Here is a 27083-nt window from a genome sequence, read left to right as displayed (position 1 = left end):
CCAGCATTCTCCACATTAACAAGGTTTTCCTGAGCTGAAAGAAATAACTGACAAATAAAAATCGTAGGACTGAACAGAGATAAAACTCAAATGCTCTCGATCCATTGTTTGGCCCTCTACCACTGAGCTACTCATGACTTATCACTGCCATTCTTAAATGTCTATTTATTTATTTATTGGTCCTCTTTGCTACAGTAAGATTACATTTTTTGCAATATATTTTGTTAACCAAACCAGGTACCAGTGAATACACACACAACAAGAAAACAACCATATATTTTTACAGTAGATATTAATGAAGTACTAATCAGCTTTATAATGTAGACAGGAAATTAGAATAAACACCAGTTTATAGTACCTACAGTATTAAACAGATACAGATTAACTGTATCTACAGGTACATCTACAGCTTCATCCATACTCTATGAATTAATTGTATCTACATGTATGTCTACAGTTACATACACATACAGTGAATTGCATGCAGAGGGTACTTCCCCTAATTGTACCAATTAGTTGGGTTTCTTCCTACTTCATTCAGCTACAGAGTGTAGGAAGAATCACTGCTAAATGACTCTCTGAGCGCTATGAATGGTCTAATCTTGCCTTCCTAGTCCATACAAGAATGATGCACATTGGCTGTAGTACATTTGTAGATTCCTCACTTAATGCTGGTCGTTGAAAATTTATAAGTATGCATTCATGGGACATTTGATGTCTATTTTCGAATTTCTGCCAGTTCAGGTATTTCAGCACTTCTGTGATTTCTCTCATGGGTCAGACAAATGTAACGACTCATGCGACGTACTTTGACAATGTCAAAATCCCTGATTAGTTCTACACACACACACACACACACACACACACACACACACACACACACACACACACACACACACTCAACTGAAAAGGTTTCAGAACCAAAACCTCTTTTTTCTTTTTCAACACAAATCAAGCACGGTTTACACCTGTTTATTTATATGAGTTGACTGATTACAACAGTTATTCATTAGTGTGGTCATAGCTACTAAAGTTTTGTTTTTTGTGCTGTAAAAAATTTTACATTTTTGGATATTTAAAGCAAGATGACCATTTTTGCATCATTACTTCCATATCTGTCAATGACTCTTCATCCAGGATAACATTCTTCATCCTCTTAGTTACAAATTTGTTTGTTACTCTATGTAAAAGTATTTTAATTAATGAACATTACTGAGTCAAATGCTTATTGGAACTCAAGAAATACTGCATCCACCCGATTGCCATGATACATGGCTCTCAGGATGTCATGTGAGAAAAAGTACATCTGTGGTTTCTCATTACCAGTGTTTCAGAATCCACGGTGGAGGTCATTCTGTTTGAGATACTTCATTATGTCTCCGAGTTCAGGATATGTTTGAAGATCTGTCAACACTCAGAAAGCTAGTTGTGAATCACTTCTGCCACTCTTGTTATAGACAGGTGTAATCTGTGCTTTCTTCCAATTACTGAGCACATTTTTCGAGGGATTTACAATATATTGTGGTTTATAGAGGCATTATCTCAGCCACAGATCCACATACTTTCTTGCAGGGGTTCCATCAGGCCTTATGGGCTTGCTGTATAGGAGAGGTAAACTGGAGCAGTACTCACTGTATCTCTTTTTTAAAGGAACACTTAAAATATGTTTCTGCTTTGCTTTACTCAGTTTCAATTCATGTATATGCGTGAGTGTCTGGACATCAACAGTGATGCCATGGTCTCCTTTACATGTGACCGAAATATCTTTATGTGTTGTGTGAGGTCTTTTGAAATGATTCTGTTACTGTGGTTGTTGAAAGCTTCACGCATTGCCCTTTTGACAGCCAATCACGTTATTTAAAATGTCTCTATTTATGGCTTTATATTTTGTTTTACACCTACTATGCAATAGGAAGTTCCTTTGCAGAGATTGTACAGGGTCTCCTTCCCCCAACCCTCCTCAAAAGCATGAACTATTCTAGTATATACAAGGGCAAGTCAAAATTTATCTACACTTTTCATTCTACCGTTTATTAACATGAAGCTAGGGGTATACAATGCACGTCATTTTTCTATGTAATCTCCCTCCTTCTCAATGCACTTGGCCCAACTGCCAACGAGCTTATGTATTCCTTCCAAATGAAAGCTTTGCGGTTGGCCATGAAGCCACTTTTGCACCACATTTTGCACATCCACATCAGAGGCAAATCGGCGACCATGCAAAGCATTATTGAGTGGCCCATACAAGTGAAAGTCACTTGGAGCAAGGTCTGGGCTGTAGGGAAGGTGTTCCAGTACCTCAGATTTCATATTGTTGATGGTTTCAATAGTGTGATGGGCTGTGTGTGGCTGTGCATTGTCATGCAACAACGACACCTTCTTCGACAGCAATTGCTGGCCTATCAGCTTCTTTTCCAACACTTCACTATACCCCCCACTATTGATAGTCGTTCCCTTGTCCATGAACTCTGCCAGTATGGACCCCTGTGAGTCACAAAACACGGTTAACATAACCTTTCCTGTGGATGGCCCTGTTTTGAATTTTTTTCCTCATTGGTAATCCAGGGTGTTTCCACTGCCTACTCTGGTGCTTTGACTCTGGCTCGTAATGATGCATCCATGTTTTATCTCCGGTGACAATTCTGCTCAAAAATGCATCACCTTCATTGTTGAAGTGAGTGAGTAAGCGTTGACAGACCCTAACACAGGTGAGCTTATGGCCACCAGTAAGCCTTCTTGGTACCCACCGTGCACAGACCTTATGGAAACTGAGCTTGCCATGGATGATGTGATGGGAGGAGCCATGGCTGATGTTCAAAGCAGGTGTTACGTCATCAAAAGTGATTCACCTATTTGCCAGAACCGTCTCCTGAGCTTGCTGAATGTTGTCATCTGTAGTGTTGATGGCCATTCTGCTCTCTCTTCATGTGTTACACTTGTTCAACTACTTTTAAACTTCTTGATCCACAAAAACACAATTTTACGTGATAATGAACTTCTCCAATATTGCAATGATAGTCTGCGATGAATGTCTGCCCCTTTACACCCTCGAACCAGAAGAATCGGATCACTGCCCGTGGTTCCTCTTTGATGCACACTTCTAATGGAGCTGCCATGCTACATCTGCAACAGAAGGAATAACAATGATGGAAATAATATCAAATTGTTACAGCATTACCACAACGGTATAACAGTGATGTGCAAGGACAGAAGACAACATGCACAATGTAACAAACATTATCGAAAAAGTGTAGATAATTTTTGACTTGTTCTCGTACATATGTTTCCAGTGTTTGGTTAACCGGTCTCTCTAGAGCATGCAGGAGAATAATTCTCCAGTGAGTCAACTTCTCTATATCAGAAACATGTTGACCATATACTGTGAACAAGTATTAGTTTCTATTTTTTTTCTGCATGCCCATCTGTGTCTACATTCATGCTCCACAAACCACTGTGAAGTGCATTGCAGAGTGTACTTCCGGTTGTACCAGTTATTATGGATATTCCAGTTGAGTATGGACCACAGAAATAATGATTACTTACATGCCTCTGTGCACATTGCAATTACTTTAATTTTGTATAAGTTGTCTGATTCCAATTGTGACTCATTGATATTGTAGTCATAGTATACAGAATCTCAGTGATATTCTCCTATTCGTGCTGGCACGATCTGTATGCGTTCATTGTATCTTGTTAGTCCTATGCAATACAGGCCCCATACATTTGAGCAATATTCCAGGATTGGTCATGTGAGTGTTTTGTAAGCAATTTCCTTTGTAGACTGATTGCATTTCCGTAGTATTCTACCAATGAACTTAAGTCCACCACCTTCTTTAGCTGTGTCTGAACCTATGTCGTCATTCCATTTCATATCCCAAAAAATGTTACACCCAGATATTTGTATAAGTTGACTGATTCCAATTGTGACTCATTGATATTGGAGTCATAGTATACTTTTCTGTTATGTGAAGTACACAGTTTTACATTGCTGAACATTTAAAGCAAATTTACAATCTTTGGACCTCTTTGAAATCTTGTCAAGTTCCAACTGAAAGTATGTGCAGCTTTTTTTCAGACAATTCATCATTATAGACATCTGCATCAAGTCTGAGGTTACTATTAATATTTCCTACAAGGTCACCCTCTAATGTACAACATGAACGGCAGGGGACACAACACACTTGCCTGGGGCACATCCAAAGTTGCTCCTACATCTGTTGATGACTCTCCATCCAAAATAACATGCTGCATCCTCCTTACAAAGAAATCCTCAATCCAGTTACAAATTTCTCTTGATACTCCACATAATTATAGTTTTGATAACACATGGGTCTGCTAGGGAAATCAAGAAACACTGCATCTACCTGATTGTCTTGATGCCTGACTTTGAAAATGGCTTTTGAGTATAGTAGAAGTTGGGTTCACATGTTTATGTTTTCGGAATCAATGCCGGTTGGCTTGGAGGGGCTCTTTCTATTTGAGCAACTCATTATTTTTGAATGCAGAACATGTTCAAAGATTCTACAACAAATGGAAGTTGAGGATATTGGGCAGTACTTTTGTGTATCATTCTGCTACCCTTCTTGTAGTTGGGATGGAGTCACCTTTCTTTCTTCCAACTACTGGGCAAAGTTCTTTGTTTGAGAACTTGATGGTAGATTATGGTTAGTAAAAGGAGGTACGTCAGCCACAAATTTGGTGTAGAATCTAAAAGGAATTCCATTGGTCCTGAAGTTTAGTTTAGTTTTGGTGATTTCTTCTGTTTCTCAACACCACTGACATTAATATTTTCATTGGTCTTCTTTACAATGGTGCAAAAATGAAATTGAAGCATTTACCCATGGATTTTCCTTTGTAGAGCAACATTTCAAAATGGAGTCCAGCATTTCTGTTTTTGCTTTACTACCCTCAATTTCAATTCCTGTCTCATAATTAAGTGTCTGGACAGTACCTTTGGTGCCACTAACAGTGTTTACACATGACCAGAATTTCCTTGGTTTTTGTTAGAGAGCCTTTGATAATATTGTGCTACAGTAGTCGTTGAAGGCTTAACACAGTGCTCTCTTGACAATCAAACCTGATTAGTTCAGCATATCTCTATCTATAACTGTTTGCTTTGTTTTACAGCTGTTATGTTTAGTCTTTGTTTCTTTAGGAGTTTATTTATGGTAACTTTATACTATGGAGGGTCCCTCCCATCATGGAATGTTCTACTAGGAACCTATCTAAGAAATTCATCGTCAACTATTTTTCTAAACCTGAGCCACAGTTCTTCTACATCTTCCTCTCCAGAACTAAATGATTTGAGTTTCTTGTTGAGATATGACACTACTGCCTCTGTCTCTAGTTTTCTAAACAATGCAAATACTTCTGCTTGTTTTAGTTGTCATTTGTACTTTGCCAATCATTGTTGTTTGCTGAAATTGGCGTGTGGTCACTAATCCCAGATTCAGTGTGAACATCTTCAAATAGGTCTATTTATTGCTATTAGAGCCAATATATTTCCATCACGAGCAGGCTTCCAAACAATCTATTCTTGGTAGTTCTTGGAGAACTTATTTTCTAATGTTTCACAGGATGTCCTTCCTCGTCCACTAGAAAATTGTAATGTTCCCAATTGATTGTTGAATGATTAAAGCCTTCTTTGATGATAAATACATGATTGATGACCTTACATACCACTGAACTTAGATTTTCTACAAAGTTTCCATTTACACCTGGCAGTGAGTTGGTGGTTGATAGAAGAACCCAGTTATAAAATTATGCTTGATACTGAGTCCTGCTCAAACAATCTTGCATACCGTTTAAATTTATATCTTGGCAGATTTGAGTTTCTTGTCTACTGCGAATGCCACTATTTACCATTAGCCTATCCTTTCGATATACAGTTAGATTTTTCCCAAAAATCTTAGTGCTCTCAATTTCTGGTTTTAACCAGCTTGTGTATTCACCTAATCTAAAACACCCTTGTGGGTGTCCCACACCTGGGTAACAGCCTCTGATGTGCAGTGCATGGCTGACCCACTTAGGGGTACACTACAGTTCTCAACCCTATGGTGCAAGTCCAGGAAGTCACAGCGTAGCTTGTCACAGAACTGTCAAAGTCTCTGGTTCAATCCTTCCACTTGACTCAGAACCATGATCGGTTCTGGGGCATTGTTGCAAATTTTGAGCTTTGTTGAAATTCGATGAACAAGACTGGTCTTCTCAACCTTCTTTGTTAGTTGCTGAAATGATCCAAGTATGATCTACCCTGTACAAAGTGATGATGATGTTCGGTTTGTGGGGCACTCAAGTGCAGGTCATCAGCACCTGTACAAAGTCCCAATTGTTACACAGTCCAGAACAGCCACTGTCATGAATGATGATGATGATGATGATGATGATGACAACACACACATACACACACACACACACACACACACACACACACACACACACACAGTCCCCAGGCAGAGAAAATCCCCAACCTGACCTGGAATCGAACCCAGGACCCTCATGATCCAGAGGCAGCAATGATAGCTGTACAAATTGATGTGATAAGCCCTGAATGAAGCTTTTGATGAAATGTATTAATTCAGAGCTTTGAAAAATTGCTCAAGAGAGAAGAATTTTTGCACAAGGATATGGTACTTGTATCCTCACTCTCAGTCCCATCGAACTCAGCATAATTTTAATCTGGAATTTTATGGTAAGAGCCTTTTTACACATCTAATTGTCAGAAGCCTCCAGTCTAACCAAAGCTGTATGCATCCCATCCTGGCAATGTGTTTGCTGCACCGTGTATTGGTAAATTGTTAAAAAAAAAAAAAAACAGAACTGAAAGCTGACAATAGTAAAAGCCAAAGCAGCTACTAAGGAATTCATTTAATATCTTCCATCACAATATCGCATGTCTTACAAATAACAAGTATACATTTCTAATAACCGTAAAGGAAAGTGAAAAGGTGGATGCGGTGTCAGCAGATGTGTTGTGCTTACCAAAGATATAGCTCATAGAAGTAATGTATTGTGTTTCAGAATCACCAACAATAATTTGGTCGCAGTCTTATGAGAAAAGAAACAGGAGGAGTCCTGAGCGTTGATTTAACATATTCTAAAATATGTTTCTAGTGCACTGTCAACTTTGTTGGCCCTAAACAAGAGTAAAATTAAACAAAGAATGAATTACTCGTGGAGTGGATTATTTCTGGAATTAAAGTGTCTTTTGCTTGGAATACAGAGCTGTTCCCAATTCTTAACTGTAGTCAAGAGATGAAACTCTATTACAACAAGTGTTGCAAAACCCTCAATCTCTTACTGAAAAAGGTGGAACAAATGTACTATGAACAGAAATAAAACTCTTCAAAAATCAAGCAAAAAACTGGAACATTACTAAACAATAAATAAACAAATCTAATTCCCAGAAAATAGCCGTGACAGAAATTATAGCGCCTCAAACTTATTGGCTATCAGTGGTTTAGGAGGAGATGTGGAACATAGACACTTCCAGCCATCTTTTGTATGGAGAGAGAAAGTCGGGTTGGTATCCCACTACTGTCACAGGTTATCGGGGCTAAGTTCAAAGTGGGACTCATCACTGAAGACAAGAGTCCAGGCCAAAGATGTGTCTGGAGATGCCTGGACAGTGGTGGGATACCAACCAGAGTGTCACCCACCAAATGGCTCGACAACCGGGAGTGATGATCTGGGATGCAATTTCATTTCCCAACAGACCTCTTTGGTTGTCATCTGCAGCATCCTTACAACAAAGCAATATGTCAACAATATTCTACGGCCCATTGTCCTCCATGTTAAGCTGTGCTGAGCTTACATTTCAGCAAGATAATGCCCATCTGCACATTTTAAGATTTTCTACAACATGTCTTCATTCTTGTCAAACCCTACCTTGGTCAGCAAGGTCGCTATATGTCTCCCAATTGAGAACGTTTGTAACATTATGGGGATGGATCTCCAACCATCTTGAGATTTTGATGATCTAACATGCTGATATTTTACGGAATTTGACACAATATCCCTCAGGAGGGACATCCAACAACTCTATTAATCAGTGCCAAGCCAAACAACTGCCTGCATAAGGGCCAGAGGTGGTCAAACATGTTATTGACGTGCTCAGTTTGTGAAGCTCTTTCTCTTGAATAAATTGTAATCGTTTGTTGATCCGTACATTACACCACATCTACCAATTTCCATCTCATTCAGCTAATTCCTTTGTGATGCTCTCTCCCTGTTATAGGGTAGATAGAATTATCATTAAACTATACTGTACACAGTTAGTGACTCAAAGCATATTTAATAACAGACTTAAATATTCTGCAGTAACACCCATCTATTTACCTGGAGAAAAACAAACCACCTTTCAATTGCCAACCCATTTCAGGCCTTCCAGTCTTTTCTGAAGCTTTCAGGAAGTGGACTTTGACAGTATACCGACACATTTTTCTGAGCGGAACTTGTTTATCACCACTCAGATTGGTTTTCACAAGGAATTTTCCAGGCAGAAACACATGAGTGTTCACAAATTAATTCCTGGCAGAGTTAAACAAAAAATTATCCTTTCCAGAATGGGTCTTTCATTCCGCACTGAAGTATTTGCTGTTTTTGAAACTTTTTGGCATATCAAGCTATATGGTAGGAGTCAAACTGTGAGTGCGAGCTGTGAGTCAGGCTGGGTTAACTCACTCAGTAAGAACAAAGCCTGCAACAAGCATGTTTTTGGGTCTGAGTCCAAGCCCAGCACAGTTTTTATTTGACAAGATATTTCAAAACAGCACACTCTCTGCTGCAGAATGAAAGGTTAATTCTGGACACAATGCCATTTTTCTGCAATATTGTATATTCCAAGAGTGCAAGTCCTACAATATATTCCAGGGAACTTCTATGGAGTTTGCAAGATAGTAGAGAGGTACTGGTGGAAATAAAGTTGAGATGGTCGTGAGTTGTCCCAGGGTAGCTCAGTTGATAAGAGCATTGCCTTTGATAGGCAATTTTGGCTTTCACTCCCTGTCTGGCACACATTTTTAATCTGTAAGTAACTTTTAGAATCATCCTGTTGAGGCAGAAAAGGTGTTCAGAGAAAGGGAGAGAGGAGATGGACAGATAGAGGGAGGAGGAGGAGGAGGAGGAGGAGGAGAAGGAGGAAATGTGTGCAATATATGTGACATATGTGTACACAGATGAAGCTGCAAGTAAAAAGCTAGTAAAGGAAAAAAAAACTTATCCTTTCCAGACCAAAGACCTGAAATGATTTTACAGTTGGTTCACAACAAGTAATTTAAGTCTTAATTTCACGAAAATAACTTGCAGTACAGAATTTCAGACAAGCAAATTACATGCTAGTACAAGAAGTAGAAAATGCTTTTCATACACTAAATGAAACAGTGTGTGTAACATTTTTTGGAGCCCTCAAAAACTTGGGAGTTAGGTTGTCTGTGGATACATAGTGTCTTTCTTATAATACCTCCCACTACTGGTTGGTCTCTCTCTCTCTCTCTCTCTCTCTCTCTCTCTCTCTCTCCCCCTCTCTCCCTCTCTCTCTCCCCCCCTCCCCCATCCCTCCCTCTATCCTTCCGTTTTTAGCATTTCTATGACACTCTCATACTGAGTAAAATAAACCCATTATGGACTGTGCAGCTCTTCTTCAAATTTCTTCCGTTAATCCACATTGGTGAGAGTTCCAGACTGATGAAAAGGAATCAAGGGTTTGTCAAATGAGTGTTTTGTAGTTGACCACTTTCAACTATAAATTTAACTTATATTGGATTCTTCCAATAAATCTTGAGTTGCCTCTGCCTAGCCATCGCCTCTCCCATTGCGAAATTCACATGACCACATCACCTGAAATTGCCCTGTACAGAAAACACAAGATACTTGATGGTTGTGATTGTTCCAGTGACTGACCTTTGATTTACGTATGTTAAAGTTACTTACGTTTAGAGCCAGCTGTGATCTGTGCACTAAGCACTGATCATTAGCAGGCCTATCTACATTTTGTAACAAGTTTCTAATGACGTTACATCTTTGCACATGATCTGCAAATAATCTTTAAATCTACAGGCATTATCTGCCTGGTCAGTTGTATAGATTGTAATCACTATCTCAAGATATCTTGAATACTATGTGTGCTGTTAAGAATGACATACTGACTTCTGTTTGATAGAAAATCTTCACTGCAGTTGCATATTTCTTCAGATATTTCACAGGTGCATCCTTTAGTTACAAGGTGATGGTGCAGATCTGTATCAAAGGCTTCCTGGAAGTCAAGAAACATAGCATCAACCTGAGCGATACATCTCTTCTGGATCTCGTGAACTAAAAGTGTAGGCTGGGTTTCACACAATTGGTTTTGTGAAAACTGTTTTGATTCCTTCATAGAAGTTCTTTGGTCTCCAGTAAAGTCATCATATGTGAACACAATTTATGTTACATATTTATATTTCTGTGAGAAATCAATATTGGAATACTTGTTCGCATTTCCCAGAAAATTTAATCCTTAACAATATCTACAGCTGAGGCTAAAAATCAGTTTCAGCTGAAATGTGATTTATACTTCCAGAACACAAGGCACAAAAATATTTTCCATGTAGATTTTTGCCTCCTTGTCTAGGGTTTAGGGTGGAGTTATGCACTCTGGTACAAAAGTCTTTAACTATCTCTTAGTAAACCAACAAAAAAATGGAATTCATACCAATTCAAAACAAAACATACCTCATCAACTACCCCTTCTACGAATTATCTTATTATCTATATACAGGTATTGGAGAGAGCTGTTATGTACATGGCACATTTCTATGTTCATTTTAAAGTTGAATGAGATGTAGTAGTATATTGTAAACAAATTTAAAGATGAATGAGATGTTGTAGTGTATTGTAAACAAACTTCTGCTATTACCGATGTAGGTAACTCTTTTCAAAAATACCAGTTTAGGCTATTCATGCAAAAATTAAAATAATACCAATAAGAGATAAAAACAGCTATTTAATGTAATTAAGGAAGCAGCATCCCCCCCCCCCCTCAATGTGTACCTTTTATGCTAATTTTTGAGATAAACTTTAGCTGGCACAAACACAAATGGTATTATGCAATATAATACAGTGTGCAGATTAAGTTCTAAGACTAATGTATTATTTGATTTATTTTCCTTCTTCATGGGAACTGGTCATTGCAGCAGTAAATAATGTGAAACAGATATCTTAGCACACTAAATAAATTAATAAATACAGAATTATTGTGGGAGATCTACTGAAATTACAATATTATACATTGATGTGAAAAAATCACAATACCTAGAAGGTGTTGTGTGACATAAATAGAAGTTGGGAGGCATGTTCCTACATCTGAAAGATGATGATTATTCAAAGTTCACTCCAGTTGCAATAGAGCAGCACTACTAGTATCACTCTGAAGATGCAAATCAGTTTGCTTTAAATACAGAGTGTAATGGTCTTGAGCATTAGTTGCTTTTGGGAGTGGATGTGTTGAGCCACTTTTAGTCAAGAATGCCATTAAAGTGACAAATATACCATTATCAAAACCTCACTGAGTTTGAATGAGTTCATGTAATAGGGCTACGAGAAGCTGGATATACTGCAGAAAGGATTGGTCACAGTACATGAATTCTGGCAGCAGTGATTATGAGAATGTACTGTCACAATAGGACTGGGCTCCAGCTGGCCACATGGCACTACCGAGAGGGAAGACCAGTGTGTTCGGCATACGGCTCTGATGCATCATAATGCATCTGCAGCAACAATTTTAACAGCATTTGACACCACAGTGACACAACATACTGCTACAAATCGGTTCTTCAAAGACAGCTTTGAGCCAGACACCATGTATCGTGCATTCCACTGACCCAAAACCACCACCATTTGCTATTTCAGTGGTGTCAAGTGAGAGCTCATTGGAGAACTCATGCTTTGAAAAATCCAAAATGTTGTAACATAGACAGCAAATACACAATTCAATAGACAACTTAAGAAATAGTATACTCGTGAGAACTTACCAGTAATATATTTTACATATTCAACCTGCAGTAATTTATCAAAATACATAGCAAAGTCCTCAATTTATATGTATCAACTGCCCTTTTACTCGCACAGTACAATGTCTTCTTCAGTTTTTGTAGTAAAATTTTATAGTTCTGCGTTCATAGACACACCCTCCCAAGTACCATGGATCTTGTGAGGGTGAGGTGGCTTGTGTTCAAGGGTGCTAGTGCTCATATGGTTCTCCAGGTCTGACTTTCTGCAAGATATAATTGTAAGTTGTGGGAAGTAATTTTAAAGCCAACTTTTCAATGAATTTTAATTACTATGTAGGTGCAACCATCTCTGCTCTACAAGCTACCATCCAGCCAGCAGTGGAATGGCTCAACAGTTTCTTCACATGCTCAAAACTGCCCTAATGTGCAGCTCATCATAATGGCATGAAGCACTGCCCCCTAGTTATATTTGGATTTAAAATGACAGTCAAGGAGGATGCATAATGTTCTCCTACACATCTGGCCTACTGTGAGTAGCTGAGGATTTCAGGAGAATTAATCATGCCAGCATTTATATTCCAAATGTCTCTGAGCTATATACACAGTTGCTGCAACAACTCAGCATCAGTATGAAGAACATTTAGCATACCAGTTGTGTCACACATGGGGACTGGAGGGTGTTTGTGCACAAAGACTTGGAAAAAATGTCCCACTTGTGGCTCAGGGGTGGTACAGTGTGCTCACCTCTAGTTTCGTCATACTCTGGACCCTACAGGGTAATCACAAGAGGAAGTCACAATGTCGGAATTGAAAAGAATGGCAAACAAGACAGTCTCAATAGAGCAATTAAAACCCACCTACACCAGTGAGCGTTCACTCACCAGTGAGGGTGCACTCCTCACTCAAACCGCAACATGACACTCCAATGGAGGCTGACATTCCTGCAGATAGTTTCACGAACCCTTGGCACTAGAAGAGGACGCTGAAGTAACAAATGTAGAACATTAGAACAGAGGAGCAACCCTTGCTTGCACCAGCCATTTTCGTGAGAACCAGCTGACAATTAAGAGCAAGTTCCTCCCTATAACAGGGACACCAGGCATGTGTGGTTTTTTTGCTTGTGGGGGTTGGGGATGGAGGGGGGGGGGGGGAGGTTGTGTGATGACATCACTAACCCACTTCACCACAGTAGTGAGTGAGCAAACCCATTGCTGACTATAGAAAGGTATCTGTGCCACGGTCAACATGGCTACATTTGCTTATAGTATTTCACTCTCTCATTTCTGTTTTATCTTACCCTGTATGCAAGTAAAATAAATGCCATTTGTTAAAAAACTAAGCAGTTATTTTATGTGGATAAAATATAATGTATGAATTCCCATAAATAAAAAAGGGCTACACACGTATAGTAAATGTGAGGACAGTACAGTCATGTTACATTGTTTAAAGTGTAAATGTAAATGTGGAAGTTTCTCATTGATACATAAGTTGAACATTTCATGACCAAATGAAGTGACAAACTGAGTCAAATACAAATCCAAAAAATGTCAACATAGTCCTTGATAATAGAGCTGTAGTTCTGAAACTTGTTGGACTGAAGTGGGACAATAATATATTGTGTGTGAAGATAGCATATTATTAACAAAAAGTCGTAACCAGCAAGCCACAGTCACAGACAGCCCCTGAGGAAATGTCTGTTAATAACACACTGTACTTATATTCAGCAGGGACAGCTTTCAAATCCCCATTCCATGCCTCTCCATATCTGCATCCAGTGACACCTGTGGGCTGAGGATAATGTGACAGCAGGTCAGCACCGTTGGGCCTTCAGGGCCTGTTCAGGCGGAGTTTAGTTTACAATTTCTCTAAACCACTTCAAGTGAATGTAAGGATGCTTCTCCTTCAAAAAGAAATCCTTGTCTACCTAAACTAGTCCTCCACTTCAAATTACCTCGATATTAGAAGGGAGGGAGTAAGATTATGGTTAAACATTCTATCCAACATGTGGTTATTAGAGATGGAGCGCAACCTCTGGTGAACAAGAATGGCTGTTGCCACTTTAAAGATACTAAACAACTGAGGAAAAATGCAGAAGACCTATATCATAAGGGAATTTGAATCTTTGTGCCCCTGAATAGAAGTGAAATGCCTTAAATACCTAATTTGTTTTAAATAAATAATCTTCATGTCAGTGCAACCTTTCTTTTTTTCATATGTACGTCAATAAATATCTTGCCATTTGATGCTCTCATTTGGAGGACATTAAATTTGTATTTAAGTGGAAATCATTAAAATCAAACAATGGAAATCCAGAATGGAATAATGACAATATTAAGGAAAGGACAGATTGCTACTCAACGTATAGCACAGATGTTGAGTCACAGACAGACACAACGAAAAGACTGCTAAACAAGTGAACTTTTGGCCAAAAGGCACACACACACATATATATATTCATGCAAGCATAACTCACAAAAACATCACTTGTATGCATGTTTTGTCTGGTTTAGAAGGCCTTTTCGTCAAAAGCTCACTTGTTTAGCAGTCTTTTTTGTTGTGCCTGTCTGCGACTCAACATCTCCACTATATGGCGAGTGGCAATCTGTCCCTTTTGTTTGATTGGAAATCAGTAAAAGTAACTTAATCATCTAAACAGTTTTGTGTTTGCCTTAGATTTTCTCATTTTAATGAAGAATTTATTAAGGAGGCTTTTAGTATTATTGAATCTATATGTACTATGATGATAATGGCTACAGTTTCATTATATTTTTTATTTGGAATGATGGTTATTAATTACTGCACTCCTTTCAGTGCCCACTGCTGAATTAGATTCAGTATGTATGCAGGAAAGAACAGACTCATCACAAAAAAGTCAGTAATTATAAAGAAACAATCACAGTCCTAAGATGTGATTCATGTGATTGTTAACAAAAGGTTATCAGACTTTCACATACAAAAATGGTATAGAAAAATAAGCTGAATTTTTTCACAATAGTCTGGAATAAAGATTATCACTGAAAATATACCGCCTGAAACAAATAGTGAAACACCCTGAAGGGGAGGAGGGAATGATATGAAACTTTGTGGGTTGAGGTGGCTTAATTCACTGATTATAAATTTGAGCCATATTTATAGAGAACTTGGCAGTATAAGCTGACTAATCAGTGTGACATTGCACCTCCTCTAGCCTGGATGGATTTACTGATTTGGTTGGAGAAGTGTAAAAAGGCATTTGATCCTCTCCTGCTAGATGGCCCACAACTGTTTACCTGATCCATGATATTGTGGATATTGGCACTGGGACAGTGTTGACATCTGAGCTAGTTCTACCCACATTTTATGGTGGATAGAATTTGGGATCTTTCTGGCCACAGGAGTATCTCAACATCACACACAGTTCATAGAGATGTGGGCCATGTGTGAATGGCAATTGACCTGTTGAAAAATTGTGCCAGGATACTGTCACATTAGAGAAATGAGGACATAGGATGTCTGTGATGTACTGTTGTGCCATCAGCATTCCCTCACTCATTACCATCCATGACCTGAACTTATACCCAATGACCCTTCACATCATGACACTAGAAGTAAAAAATTGTGCCAGGATACTGTCTCATTAGAGAAATGAGGACATAGGATGTCTGTGATGTACTGTTGTGCCATCAGCATTCCCTCACTCATTACCATCCATGACCTGAACTCATACCCAATGACTCTTCACATCATGACGCCAGAAGTAACATCACTGTACCTCTCCAAAACATTTAAAGAATGGGATTCCCTCCAGGTCACTGCCATACTCACTGACAATGGTCATCCAGGGTAGTGCAGAACCATGAGTCATTGTTGAGCACAATGCAATGCCGTTCATCAGCAGTCAACAATGGGACAATATTTCCCTAGACCAGCAGCTGCTAGTTTCTGTCAGTGGTGGGGGATGACACAAAATATTGCAGGGAGTCCATTACTTGTTCTTGGATCACAGACACAGATGTGAAGGGATTACAATGTGCTTGGTGCAGAAAATGGTGATCCTCTGTTGTGGTGATCAGACACGATTGACTGGGATCTTGACGACAAGCATGCCTGTCCTCACATTCCCATGTAGTCCAACATGGGGCCACTGTCACATCCGAATGCCCCACAATTCTGGATATTGCACGACTTGACCGATCAGCCAAATCTGCAGTCACCTCTCTTTCAAACTCTGTCAGGTGCTGATCACAGTGTCTTACATGAGAATATGGCAACTCCATGTCCTTCACAGTGATTACACAACCTATAATGCTGTTGTTCATGCCTCTTCTATGCACTACCCGACCTGGTAGCAGCATTAAACTTGAACAACATTAGAGCAATCTGACACTTGTCTTACTTTCACAAAATTGCAGCTGTAGGTATTTACATACTCACTGATGCTGTGTATGTTCGTGAAGATATATTAACATCAGACAATGTCCTGTGGGTGCTTCACTTTTTTGTCAAGTTGTGTAATAAGTGGTGAAAGCAATTGGAAATAACTGGATGTTGCCAAGACAAACATAATAGGCTTTATTCTGATTTCACTTTATTTTCAAATTGCTGCCTCAGCTGGTCACATTAGTCAAGTAATAAATAATGAAATACTGTCAAAAGAGTGACTGAAAATCTTGAATTTGAGGTCCTGACTTAGTTTGAAATTACATTAAAAAGCACTCAAAACAGCAACTTTTTTACCCAGTCCAATTTGCAAACATCTGTATTGTTCATTCAAGATGCTGAAGAATCCTTAGAGTGCACTGGTAATCTCATTAATGAAGGAATATTTCAAACATAATCATCCTTAGTGAATAATACTGAGTAGTACTTTCAGTTAGCTAGTAAATAATGTTAGTTGTTTTCTTTTTTAAAGTTCATTAGATTCATCATTAGTTGGGCAGTTTCAGACCCATACCTTAATACTTTATGTAAAGTCATTTCTCTGTTTTTATATGATAAAGGGATAGTCAGGGATGCTAATTTTGATGGTACCACTTTGGCGTGCTTGAGCAATTTTTTTTATGACGTAATTTCATTCAGGGTTTTGAAATGTTCCAAAGAATACAGAAAAATAATTAATTAACCTTTAATAAACAAATAATAAGCTTGAAAATTTTATGCGTTTATAATTTTACATTTACGACTACATTCCATTTTTGTATACCAGAAGATTACAGTAATGTCATATCTCCACCATGAAAAACTTTGTCAACAAGGAAAAAATAATACATTAAAATACTGCCTTCACTGTGTTTTGTTTAATGTTACGTTTTTTGCACATTATGTTATGTTATAGTATCAATCATAATTTTTCTCTAATGTGTCACATATCAAATTGTCAATATCATATTCAACATCATTTTCATCATTGCTGATTGAGTGGCTGTGAAAATATTCATACATGTCTCTGATGATGTTGTTGTGGTCTTCAGTCCTGAGACTGGTTTGATGCAGCTCTCCATGCTACTCTATCCTGTGCAAGCTTCTTCATCTCCCAGTACCTACTGCAACCTACATCCTTTTGAATCTGCTTATTGTATTCATCTCTTGGTCTCCCTCTACGATTTTTACCCTCCACGCTGCCCTCCAATACTACATTGGTGATCCCTTGATGCATCAGAACATGTCCTACCAACCAATCCCTTCTTCTAGTCAAGTTGTGCCACAAACTTACCTTCTCCCCAGTCTTATTCAATACCTCCTCATTAGTTATGTGATCTGCCCATCTAATCTTCAGTATTCTTCTGTAGCACCACACTTCGAAAGCTTCTATTATCTTCTTGTCCAAACTGTTTATCGTCCATGTTTCACTTCCATACATGGCCACACTCCATACAAATACTTTCAGAAATGACTTCCTGACACTTAAATCTATATTCAATGTTAACAAATTTCTCTTCTTCAGAAATGCTTTCCTTGCCATTGCCAGTCTACATTTTATATCCTCTCTACTTCGACCATCATCAGTTATTTTGCTCCCCAAATAGCAAAACTCCTTTACTACTTTAAGTGTCTCATTTCCTAATCTAATTCCCTCAGCATCACCCGACTTAATTCGACTACATTCCGTTATCCTTGTTTTGCTTCTGTTGATGTTCATCTTATATCCTCCTTTCAAGACACTATCCATTCCGTTCAACTGCTCTTCCAAGTCCTTTGCTGTCTCTGACAGAATTACAGTGTCATCGACGAACCTCAAAGTTTTCGTTTCTTCTCCGTGGATTTTAATACCTACTCCAAATTTTTCTTTCGTTTCCTTCACTGCTTGCTCAGTATAAAGATTGAATAACATTGGGGATAGGCAACAACCCTGTCTCACTCCCTTCCCAACCACTGCTTCCCTTTCATGTCCCTCGACTCTTATAACTGCCATCTGGTTTCTGTATAAATTGTAAATAGCCTTTCGCTCCCTGTATTTTACCCCTGCCACCTTCAGAATTTGAAAGAGAGTATTCTAGTCCACATTGTCAAAAGCTTTCTCTAAGTCTACAAATGCTAGAAACGTAGGTTTGCCATTCCTTAATCTACCCTATAAGATAAGTCATAGGGTCAGTATTGCCTCACGAGTTCCAATATTTCTACGGAATCCCGACTGATCTTCCCCGAGGTCGGCTTCTACTAGTTTTTCCATTTGTCTATAAAGAATTCGCGTTAGTATTTTGCATCTGTGGCTTATTAAACTGATTGTTCGGTAATTTTCACATCTGTCAACACCTGCTTTCTTTGGGATTGGAATTATTATATTCTTCTTGAAGTCTGATGGTGTTTCGCCTGTCTCATTCATCTTGCTCACCAGATGATAGAGTTTCGTCAGGACTGGCTCTCCGAAGGCCGTCAGTAGTTCTAATGGAATGTTGTCTACTCCTGGGGCCTTGTTTTGACTCAAATCTTTCAGTGCTCTGTCAAACTCTTCACGCAGTATCTTATCTCCCATTTCATCTTCATCTACATCCTCTTCCATTTCCATAATAGTGTCCTCAAGTACATCACCCTTGTATAGACCCTCTATACACTCCTTCCACCTTTCTGCTTTCCCTTCTTTGCTTAGAACTGGGTTTCCATCTGTGCTCTTGATATTCATGCAAGTGGTTCTTTTTTCTCCAAAGGTCTCTTTAATTTTCCTGTAGGCAGTATCTATCTTACTCCTAGTGAGATAAGCCTCTACATCCTTACATTTGTCCTCTAGCCATCCCTGTTTAGCCATTTTGCACTTCCTGTCAATCTCATTTTTGAGATGTTTGTATTCCTTTTTGCCTGCTTTATTTACTGCATTTTTATATTTTCTCCTTTCATCAATTAAATTCAATATTTCTTCTGTTACCCAAGGAGTTCTACTAGCCCTTGTCTTTTTACCTACTTCATCCTCTGCTCCCTTCACTACTTCATTCCTCAAAGCTACCCATTCTTCTTCTACTGTATTTCTTTCCCCCAGTCCTGTCAATTGTTCCCTTATGCTCTCTCTGAAACTCTGTACAACCTCTGGTTCTTTCAGTTTATCCAGGTCCCATCTCCTTAAATTCCCACCTTTTTGCAGTTTCTTCAGTTTTATTCTACAGTTCATAACCAATAGATTGTGGTCAGAGTCCACATCTGCCCCTGGAAATGTCTTACAATTTAAAACCTGGTTCCTAAATCTCTGTCTTACCATTAAATAATCTATCTGACCCTGTCAGTATCTCCAGGCTTCTTCCATGTATACAGCCTTCTTTTATGATTCTTGAACCAAGTGTTAGCTATGATTAAGTTATGCTCTGTACAAAATTCTGCCAGATGGCTTCCTCTTTCATTTCTTAACCCCAATCCATATTCACCTACTACGTTTCCTTCTCTCCCTTTTCCTACTATTGAATTCCAGTCACCCATAACTATTAAATTTTCGTCTCCCTTCACTATCTGAATAATTTCTTTGATTTCATCATACATTTCTTCAATTTCTTTGTCATCTGCAGAGCTAGTTGGCATATAAACTTGTACTGCTGTAGTAGGCGTGGGCTTCGTGTCTATCTTGGCCACAATAATACGTTCACTATGCTGTTTGTAGTAGCTTACCTGCACTCCTATTTTCCTATTCATTATTAAAGCTACTCTTGCATTACCCCTATTTGATTTTGTATTTATAACCCTGTATTCACCTGACCAAAAGTCTTGTTCCTCCTGCCACCGAACTTCACTAATTCCCACTATATCTAACTTTACCTATCCATTTCCCTTTTTAAGTTTTCTAACCTACCTGCCCGATTAAGGGATCTGACATTCCACGCTCCGATCCGTAGAACACCAGTTTTCTTTCTCCTGGTAATGACGTCCTCTTGAGTAGTCCCCACCCGGAGATCTGAATGGGGGACTATTTTGCCTCTGGAATATTTTACCCAAGAGGTTGCCATCATCATTTAATCATACAGTAAAGCTGCATGCCCTCGGGAAAAATTACGGCTGTAGTTTCCCATTGCTTTCAGCCATTCGCAGTACCAACACAGCAAGGCCGTTTTTGTTAGTGTTACAAGGCCAGATCAGTCAATCGTCCAGGCTGTTGCCCCTGCAACTACTGGAAAGGCTGCTGCCCCTCTTCAGGAACCACACGTTTGTCTGGCCTCTCAACAGATACCCCTCCATTGTGGTTGCACCTGCGGTACGGCTATCTGTATCGCTGAGGCATGCAAGCCTCCCCACTAATGTCAAGGTCCATGCTTCACGGGGGGAGGGTCTCTGATGATAAACATTTACAAAATGTTGTGCAAGACAAATTATAAGATTTACAACTGCAGTTACTTCGTTCGCATGTGATGACCTACATGCTATTGATTCCGTCAATTCAGGAGGGGCTACAGAACTCATTCCAGTTAAGGGTATATGTGAGTGTTTTTCCACTTTCCAATCATAATTATAGAGACATAATGTAGGAGGCAACAACTGCTCTGCCGATTTCCAATAAATGAGTTGCAACTGATCAGGTTTTGTGCAGGACTTCGTCTGTTACTGAAAGTAACTTTCAGTTACAAGCAATTTCTCTTTTGGTTGTAAACAATTGCTGTGGTAATTGAGTCACTGATTAAACATAGTCTGTTGTTGTACAAAAGTGAAAAAAGTTGAAACCCAGCTTTCATTATTTGGCGATGATTAATGTAAATCTCGCCTAGTAATTCCAAGCAAAGATCGTCATGTCGTTGCTGCAAGGTGCACGCAGCAGCCTTGCCTTTCCAGAATGGGTAAGAGACAAAATCACATTCTGTTAAAGCATGTACTGCAAGTATATTCTTACACTTGTCACCCAGATTATTAGCACTTGCTTTAATGTCAGTTGTCTGCCCATTAAATGTCTTCACAGTAAAGACTACAGGAAGTGTCCGTCTCCAATAAAAGTACAGTTTTAAAAGAAACATGTCTATATCATCACTAACGATTCAGATGTTGTTCTTACCACATTGGAATACCATGTGTAGAGCATATGAAAGTAGTGTAACATCAGCGTCCTCATGAGCCATGTACTTGATTACTTCAGTATTTGATGGAGCATAGCAAATCAATAACCTGTTCCTTATTTGGGCTGCTGCTTAAAACAATATTTTGGGTAGGAAGAGCTGTTGTCAGCATCAGGAGTAGTTATTTAACAGCACCAGCAGATAGACATCTTTCTCCTTTATGGTGTTTAATAGATGGAGTGTCATAATTATCTGAAACAATATATGTGTCATAGTCTCATTTCACAACATTTATCATGATGGTGTGGATGAGGGTACATTAGAACCAGTTGGCCATTTCATATGATACATCAAACTATTGCCATCAGTGAGCTGATCATCTGGAGAATAAGTTACTGAAGTAGTGATAACAAGTTTCATTAGCAGAACTGCTTTCTTTCTTTTTCACATGTTACTGCATTCATGGAATAGTGGCAACAGAACTACAGACAGTTCATATTTAAGAATATCTAACAAATTCATCTTGCTTTGTTGAGAGATAACTAATAAGTGAGCTCATACCTTTCCTGAACCATAAATTTCTTTTTTCATACTTTAATGCTTTTATTCATTGTAGCCATGGTTGTTACTTCTTTATAAATTGTGTCGTAAAAGCCAGTAAGTAATTTGTTTTTGAAAGCAGTGGCCATTCCATCAGCAGTAACTAGATCATCATGAACATTTATTCTACCATCAACTCTCTGGCCAGTGAAGATGTTAACTGACTAACAAATGATGCATGATTGTGAGAGAGCGAATTTTATTTTCTTGTTGTCATGTGCATCCAGCATTTACCTACGATTTCCTGTCTCTTAATGAGAATTGGCTACTGCTCATCTTGCTGCTTCAAACATTAGGTCCATTGACACGAATATTTCATTACATATGTGCTGTGGAAGTACCCACCCAGCTATCTGATTAGGAGACACTGTCATCCCTATAAGACACCCTTTCCTACAGTGGGTGTAAGTATTTTCATGAAACTGGTCAAGAGGTAGAGAATTGTAAAACCTGAGTTTGTGTTGATGCACATGTGCTCATACTATTAGAAGAATTTTCACATTTTCTGACAAATATTTTCCGTTTCTAGTATGTGAATTGTCGTATACCTTGCATGATCCCAGTGGCCAGCTGCAAAAAAGTATGGAAGCATATGTTTTAAACAATCATTTCTAACCACCTGTCTCTTTCTCTTTTCGATCTTATGAAGAGATAGATGATTATTATGGGATAAATAAGCATAGCTAACCATATCCTACTGGTAGGATTACCTATGGGATTATGGAAAATTCAGCCCATCATCTCCAGGATGGGCAAAAGCTCCCATCTGCCACAAATTGGCCCTGTAATCCACAATAATGAACAGGATAAGCACACAGGCACAGTCAGGAAATGATATTTTACAATACCACACAGTCAGAAATGTGTGGGCTTCTGTGTATTTAAACAACATATTTTCAGGAAAAACAAAAGTCAAAACTTAAACAAGTACTCAATATGCTTTACATTTTGTTAACCATGACCCAGAAAATTATTTTAAATGTGACTTTACCTCTCAATCTTTGTTTATAATGGCATTTTCTTCATATAGTTTTGTATATGTGTTCTTGATTATGACAATGAGTTCAGAGACTCATAACATAAAACCATTTAAATGGGTGTAGGCATTGTCACTAAAAACAGATTTTAGTTAAAATGTGGTATCGAAAGTTCTGGCAGAATGCAAATAATTTAGAAGTAAAGGTAACAACCGTTCACTGAATAGAAGAGGCACTGATTTGTCAACAGGCACATAAACAAGACCTTTGGACAATTTCTCTCTCTCTCTCTCTCTCTCTCTCTCTCTCACACACACACACACACACACACACACACACCGGTACAGCTACATTAAGCCAGCTAAGTATACACCAGGCACAAGGTAGCTGTACTAATTTGTGAACTGCGGCTCAAAAAAAGATTTATCTGAAAGTCTTGTTTACATGCCTGTCAACAAATCAGTATCTCTACTACCCAGTGAGTTGTTCTTGTTACTCCTAAATTAGTTGAACAGAGCATTACCCCATGCTTTTAAACATCTTGGCATTTATACCAAATCTCATCATTCATAAATAAACTTCGGTCTGTTATTTTTTAAATTACTCTAGTACTTGGTCTTGCCTCACTCCCTTACTCATTAAGCTGCAGATGTATGTATAATTGTATATAGTTTACATGCTTGAATATCATACAAAAATGTAATTTCTTTGTATCAATACAAAGCTACCCTGTGTGCTTCTACTCTGTCAATGATAAATGATGGTTCTTGTGCAATGAGAATATTCCACTGAAGTGCATGTCAGCAGCTTAATTTTCATTATTTAGTTATTTATAAAATTCCATAAAGACTGTTTACTAAATATGACTGGGGATTCACCATGTATGAGTGTTAATTTCCGACTGTGTGACTGTGACATGGTGTCTGATCATGGAATTATGTTATTTCATGCTGTAAATGATGTTACTATTTACATTTATGATGTGCATTTATTGTATATTTCAACTGTATGTAATGTGAAGTTGTGGTAGAAACAAAATAAATGTCCATTTGCATAAAAGATGGTAAAATTGTCAGAATGTATGGGATCCATTGTCTGAGTCAAACTTTAGCCTTTCTATTTTAGCATGAATTTAATTCTGTATAAAAGTGGTTTCCTGGTAAGTTGATGTATACACTATCATTTTTTCCAGGGTCATTTTTTACAGTATCACAATGTTTACAAATTTATAATATACAGTTTTAAATTTAAATTATTTTTGGGGTATGATGTATAGTTTAGTTATTATTATTATTATTATTATTATTATTATTAGTAGTAGTAGTAGTAGTAGTATTCACACATTCCTGGAAGACACTTGGCACAGTGACTGATGGGATTAATGGATTGACAAAAGTCACAAGACAGTGTACAATGTTGGACCAATATTCGTTTGAGAATAAAACATCAATTCAAAACACCTTACAGCTGTCTAAATTTCCAAATTGTTATTTTATTGAGCAACCAGTAGTGACAATATATTACACCATCTTCAGGACACCTGACCAATGTGTAGGAAGATTTCCACCTCTAGTCCAGTCAAAATAGGGGCAAACATTTAATGACTGGTACCTGTAGTTTTTTGATATAGTGATTACTTCAGTCATCACCTGCTGAAACTGGTTGCTCAATAAAATAACTATTTGGAAATTTAGATGGCTGAAAGGTGTTTTGATTGGACATTCTGTATTGAACAGGTGAGGTCCCTCAACCATCTGTATAAAGATGGCCACTCAGAGAATATTCATTTGCTTCAGGCCACTACCTACCATGGTCCAGTACACAGTGTAAGTACCCTGGCATTCTTGTATTCTGCATTGTCTATACAGTTCTCAGTTTTGTTCCTTGTGTTGTTACTCCAATTTACCTGTCTGCTTCTGCACATAAAAGCAAACTTTGTGGTGAATTTAACAGTGAGGGAAATATGTCAGTTACTGCTACTACTAACTTTCATTTGTATGAATTCAGTGGGCTCCAATAAACCATGGGACCAAGTTTCTTCAAGGAGTGCATGAATAATATGCCCATATCACATTTGTAGCATGTATTGTGTAAATAAAATTTATAGCTGTGTGGATTAGTAAGTAATTACAATCATTTTTCTATGTCAGGTGGACTTGGAACCTCAAGGACGACTGCATATTAAAGTTGATTTGAAATGGAAGACTCAAACAGGTATGTTGGTATAAGCTGTCCAAAGTTTGGAATGCAAACTTGTTTGTATTTACACAGGGGCTCTGCATGAGCTGTTACATGTGTCTTGTAACTAATTTCTCCCACAGGCAAACTGCAGCTTCCCAATGTCCTAACAATAAATCAAATCCCATAATTGCAGTTGAGTCTATGTGATTATTCCACTTCACATTCCCAAGCATTTTTAATGCCATAATTTTTGTGATATCTACATCTACATCTACACTCCACAAGCCACTATATGGAGCATAGCGAACAGTATTCTGTACCACTAACAGTCATTTCATTTCCTGTTCTACTCACAAATAGAGTGTGGGAAAAATGGCTGTCTGTATCCCTCTGTATGAGCCCTAATTTGTCTTATCTTATCTTCATGGTCATTACACAAAACCTCCATTGGTGGCAGTACAATCTTTCTACTTCAAATGTCCATTCTCTAAACTTTCTCAACATGATTCCTCAATAAGAACGTTGCCTTCCCTCCAAGGATTCCCACATGAGTTCCGGAAGCATCTCTTTAACACCTGCATGTTGTCCAAACCCACCGGTAACAAATATAAGAGCCAGCCTCTTCCTTTAATCTGACCTGGTGCAGATCCCAAACACTCAAGCAGTACTGAAGAATAGGCCACACTAGTGTCCTATATGAGGTCTCCTTTACAGATGAACCACACTTTTCTAAAATTCTCGAAATAAACCGAAGTTGACCATTTGCCTTCCCTACTACAATCCTTACATGCTTGTTCCATTTCATGCAATATTACACCCAGATATTTAAAAAAATGTAACTCTGTCAATCAGTGTTTTCTACTTATCTACATTAATTTAAATTTTTCTTTGTTTAGAGTTACACCAACCAGAAATTTTGTCTAAGTCATCTTGTATCCTCCTGCAATCACTCAAAAACTACCACCTTCCTGTACACCACAGCATCATCAGCAAAGAGGCACAGATTGCTGTCCACCCTGTTGCCAGATCATGTATGTATACAGAAAATAAGAGCAGTCCTGTCACACTCGCCTGGGTCATTGCTGATGATGTCCTTGTCTCTGATGAATAATTGCCATCAAGAACTACTTACTGGGTTCTGTTCCTTAAGAAGTCTTCAAGCCACTCATGTATGTAGGAATCTGTTCCATGTGCTCATGCCTTCATTCCCAATGTGCAGTGGGGCACTGTGTCAAATGCTTTTTGACAATTTAAACATTTGGAATCTGCTAGCTGCCCTTCATCCAGAGTTTACAGTATATCATGTGGTGATGCAAGCAATGACTCATTAATCATACTGTCAAAAGGTAGCACTTTGTAGGTTTTGTGAAATGCTCAACTTCAGATTTACCTGCATGACTCCATGAACATCCATACACACTCTTCCAACAAAAATGTGTACATTATTAAATTAAAAATATGGTGAGCTGAACTACTATAGCTTAATAAGCGCAAAGAGGTGTACCAATTTTTTTCTATCACCGAGTGCACCAACTTGCAGCTTCATGTAAATTTATTATTTCTTTTTATATTAGTTTATTTTTCTCTCAAATTGTTTTTATGGTTAGTTTATGAAGGTTACATTACATTCAAACAATGGAAAATCCAGGATGGAATGTAACAATATTATGAGAAGGAAAGAGGAGATGCCAAGTCACACACAGGCACAACAAAAAGACCCCCACAATTATAGCTTTTGGCCATTAAGGCCTCCGTCAACAATACACACACACACACACACACACACACACACACACACACACACACACACACGACTGCAGTCTCGGGCAACTGAAACCACAATGTGAGCAGCAGCACTAGTGCATGATGGAAGTGGCAACTGGGTGGGGGTAAGGAGGAGCCTG

General features: G+C 38.4%; 1 protein-coding gene across 2 annotated transcripts in view; it reads left to right on the top strand.

Moving 5' to 3' along the window:
* Nucleotides 1-27083, top strand: part of LOC124805447 (calcium-independent protein kinase C) — a 236400-nt gene that overhangs the window by 36035 nt on the left and 173282 nt on the right. For both annotated transcript variants that reach the window (XM_047266011.1, XM_047266020.1), the window contains exon 2: nt 25149-25212. In XM_047266011.1, coding sequence (XP_047121967.1) covers nt 25149-25212 — 64 coding nt within the window. The remainder of the gene's footprint in view (nt 1-25148; nt 25213-27083) is intronic.

The sequence above is a fragment of the Schistocerca piceifrons genome, chromosome 1 (assembly GCF_021461385.2).
Source record: "Schistocerca piceifrons isolate TAMUIC-IGC-003096 chromosome 1, iqSchPice1.1, whole genome shotgun sequence".
Lineage (NCBI taxonomy): Eukaryota > Metazoa > Arthropoda > Insecta > Orthoptera > Acrididae > Schistocerca > Schistocerca piceifrons.
The sequence above is the reverse complement of the archived record's forward strand: the minus strand, read 5'-3'. Positions and strand labels throughout refer to the sequence as shown.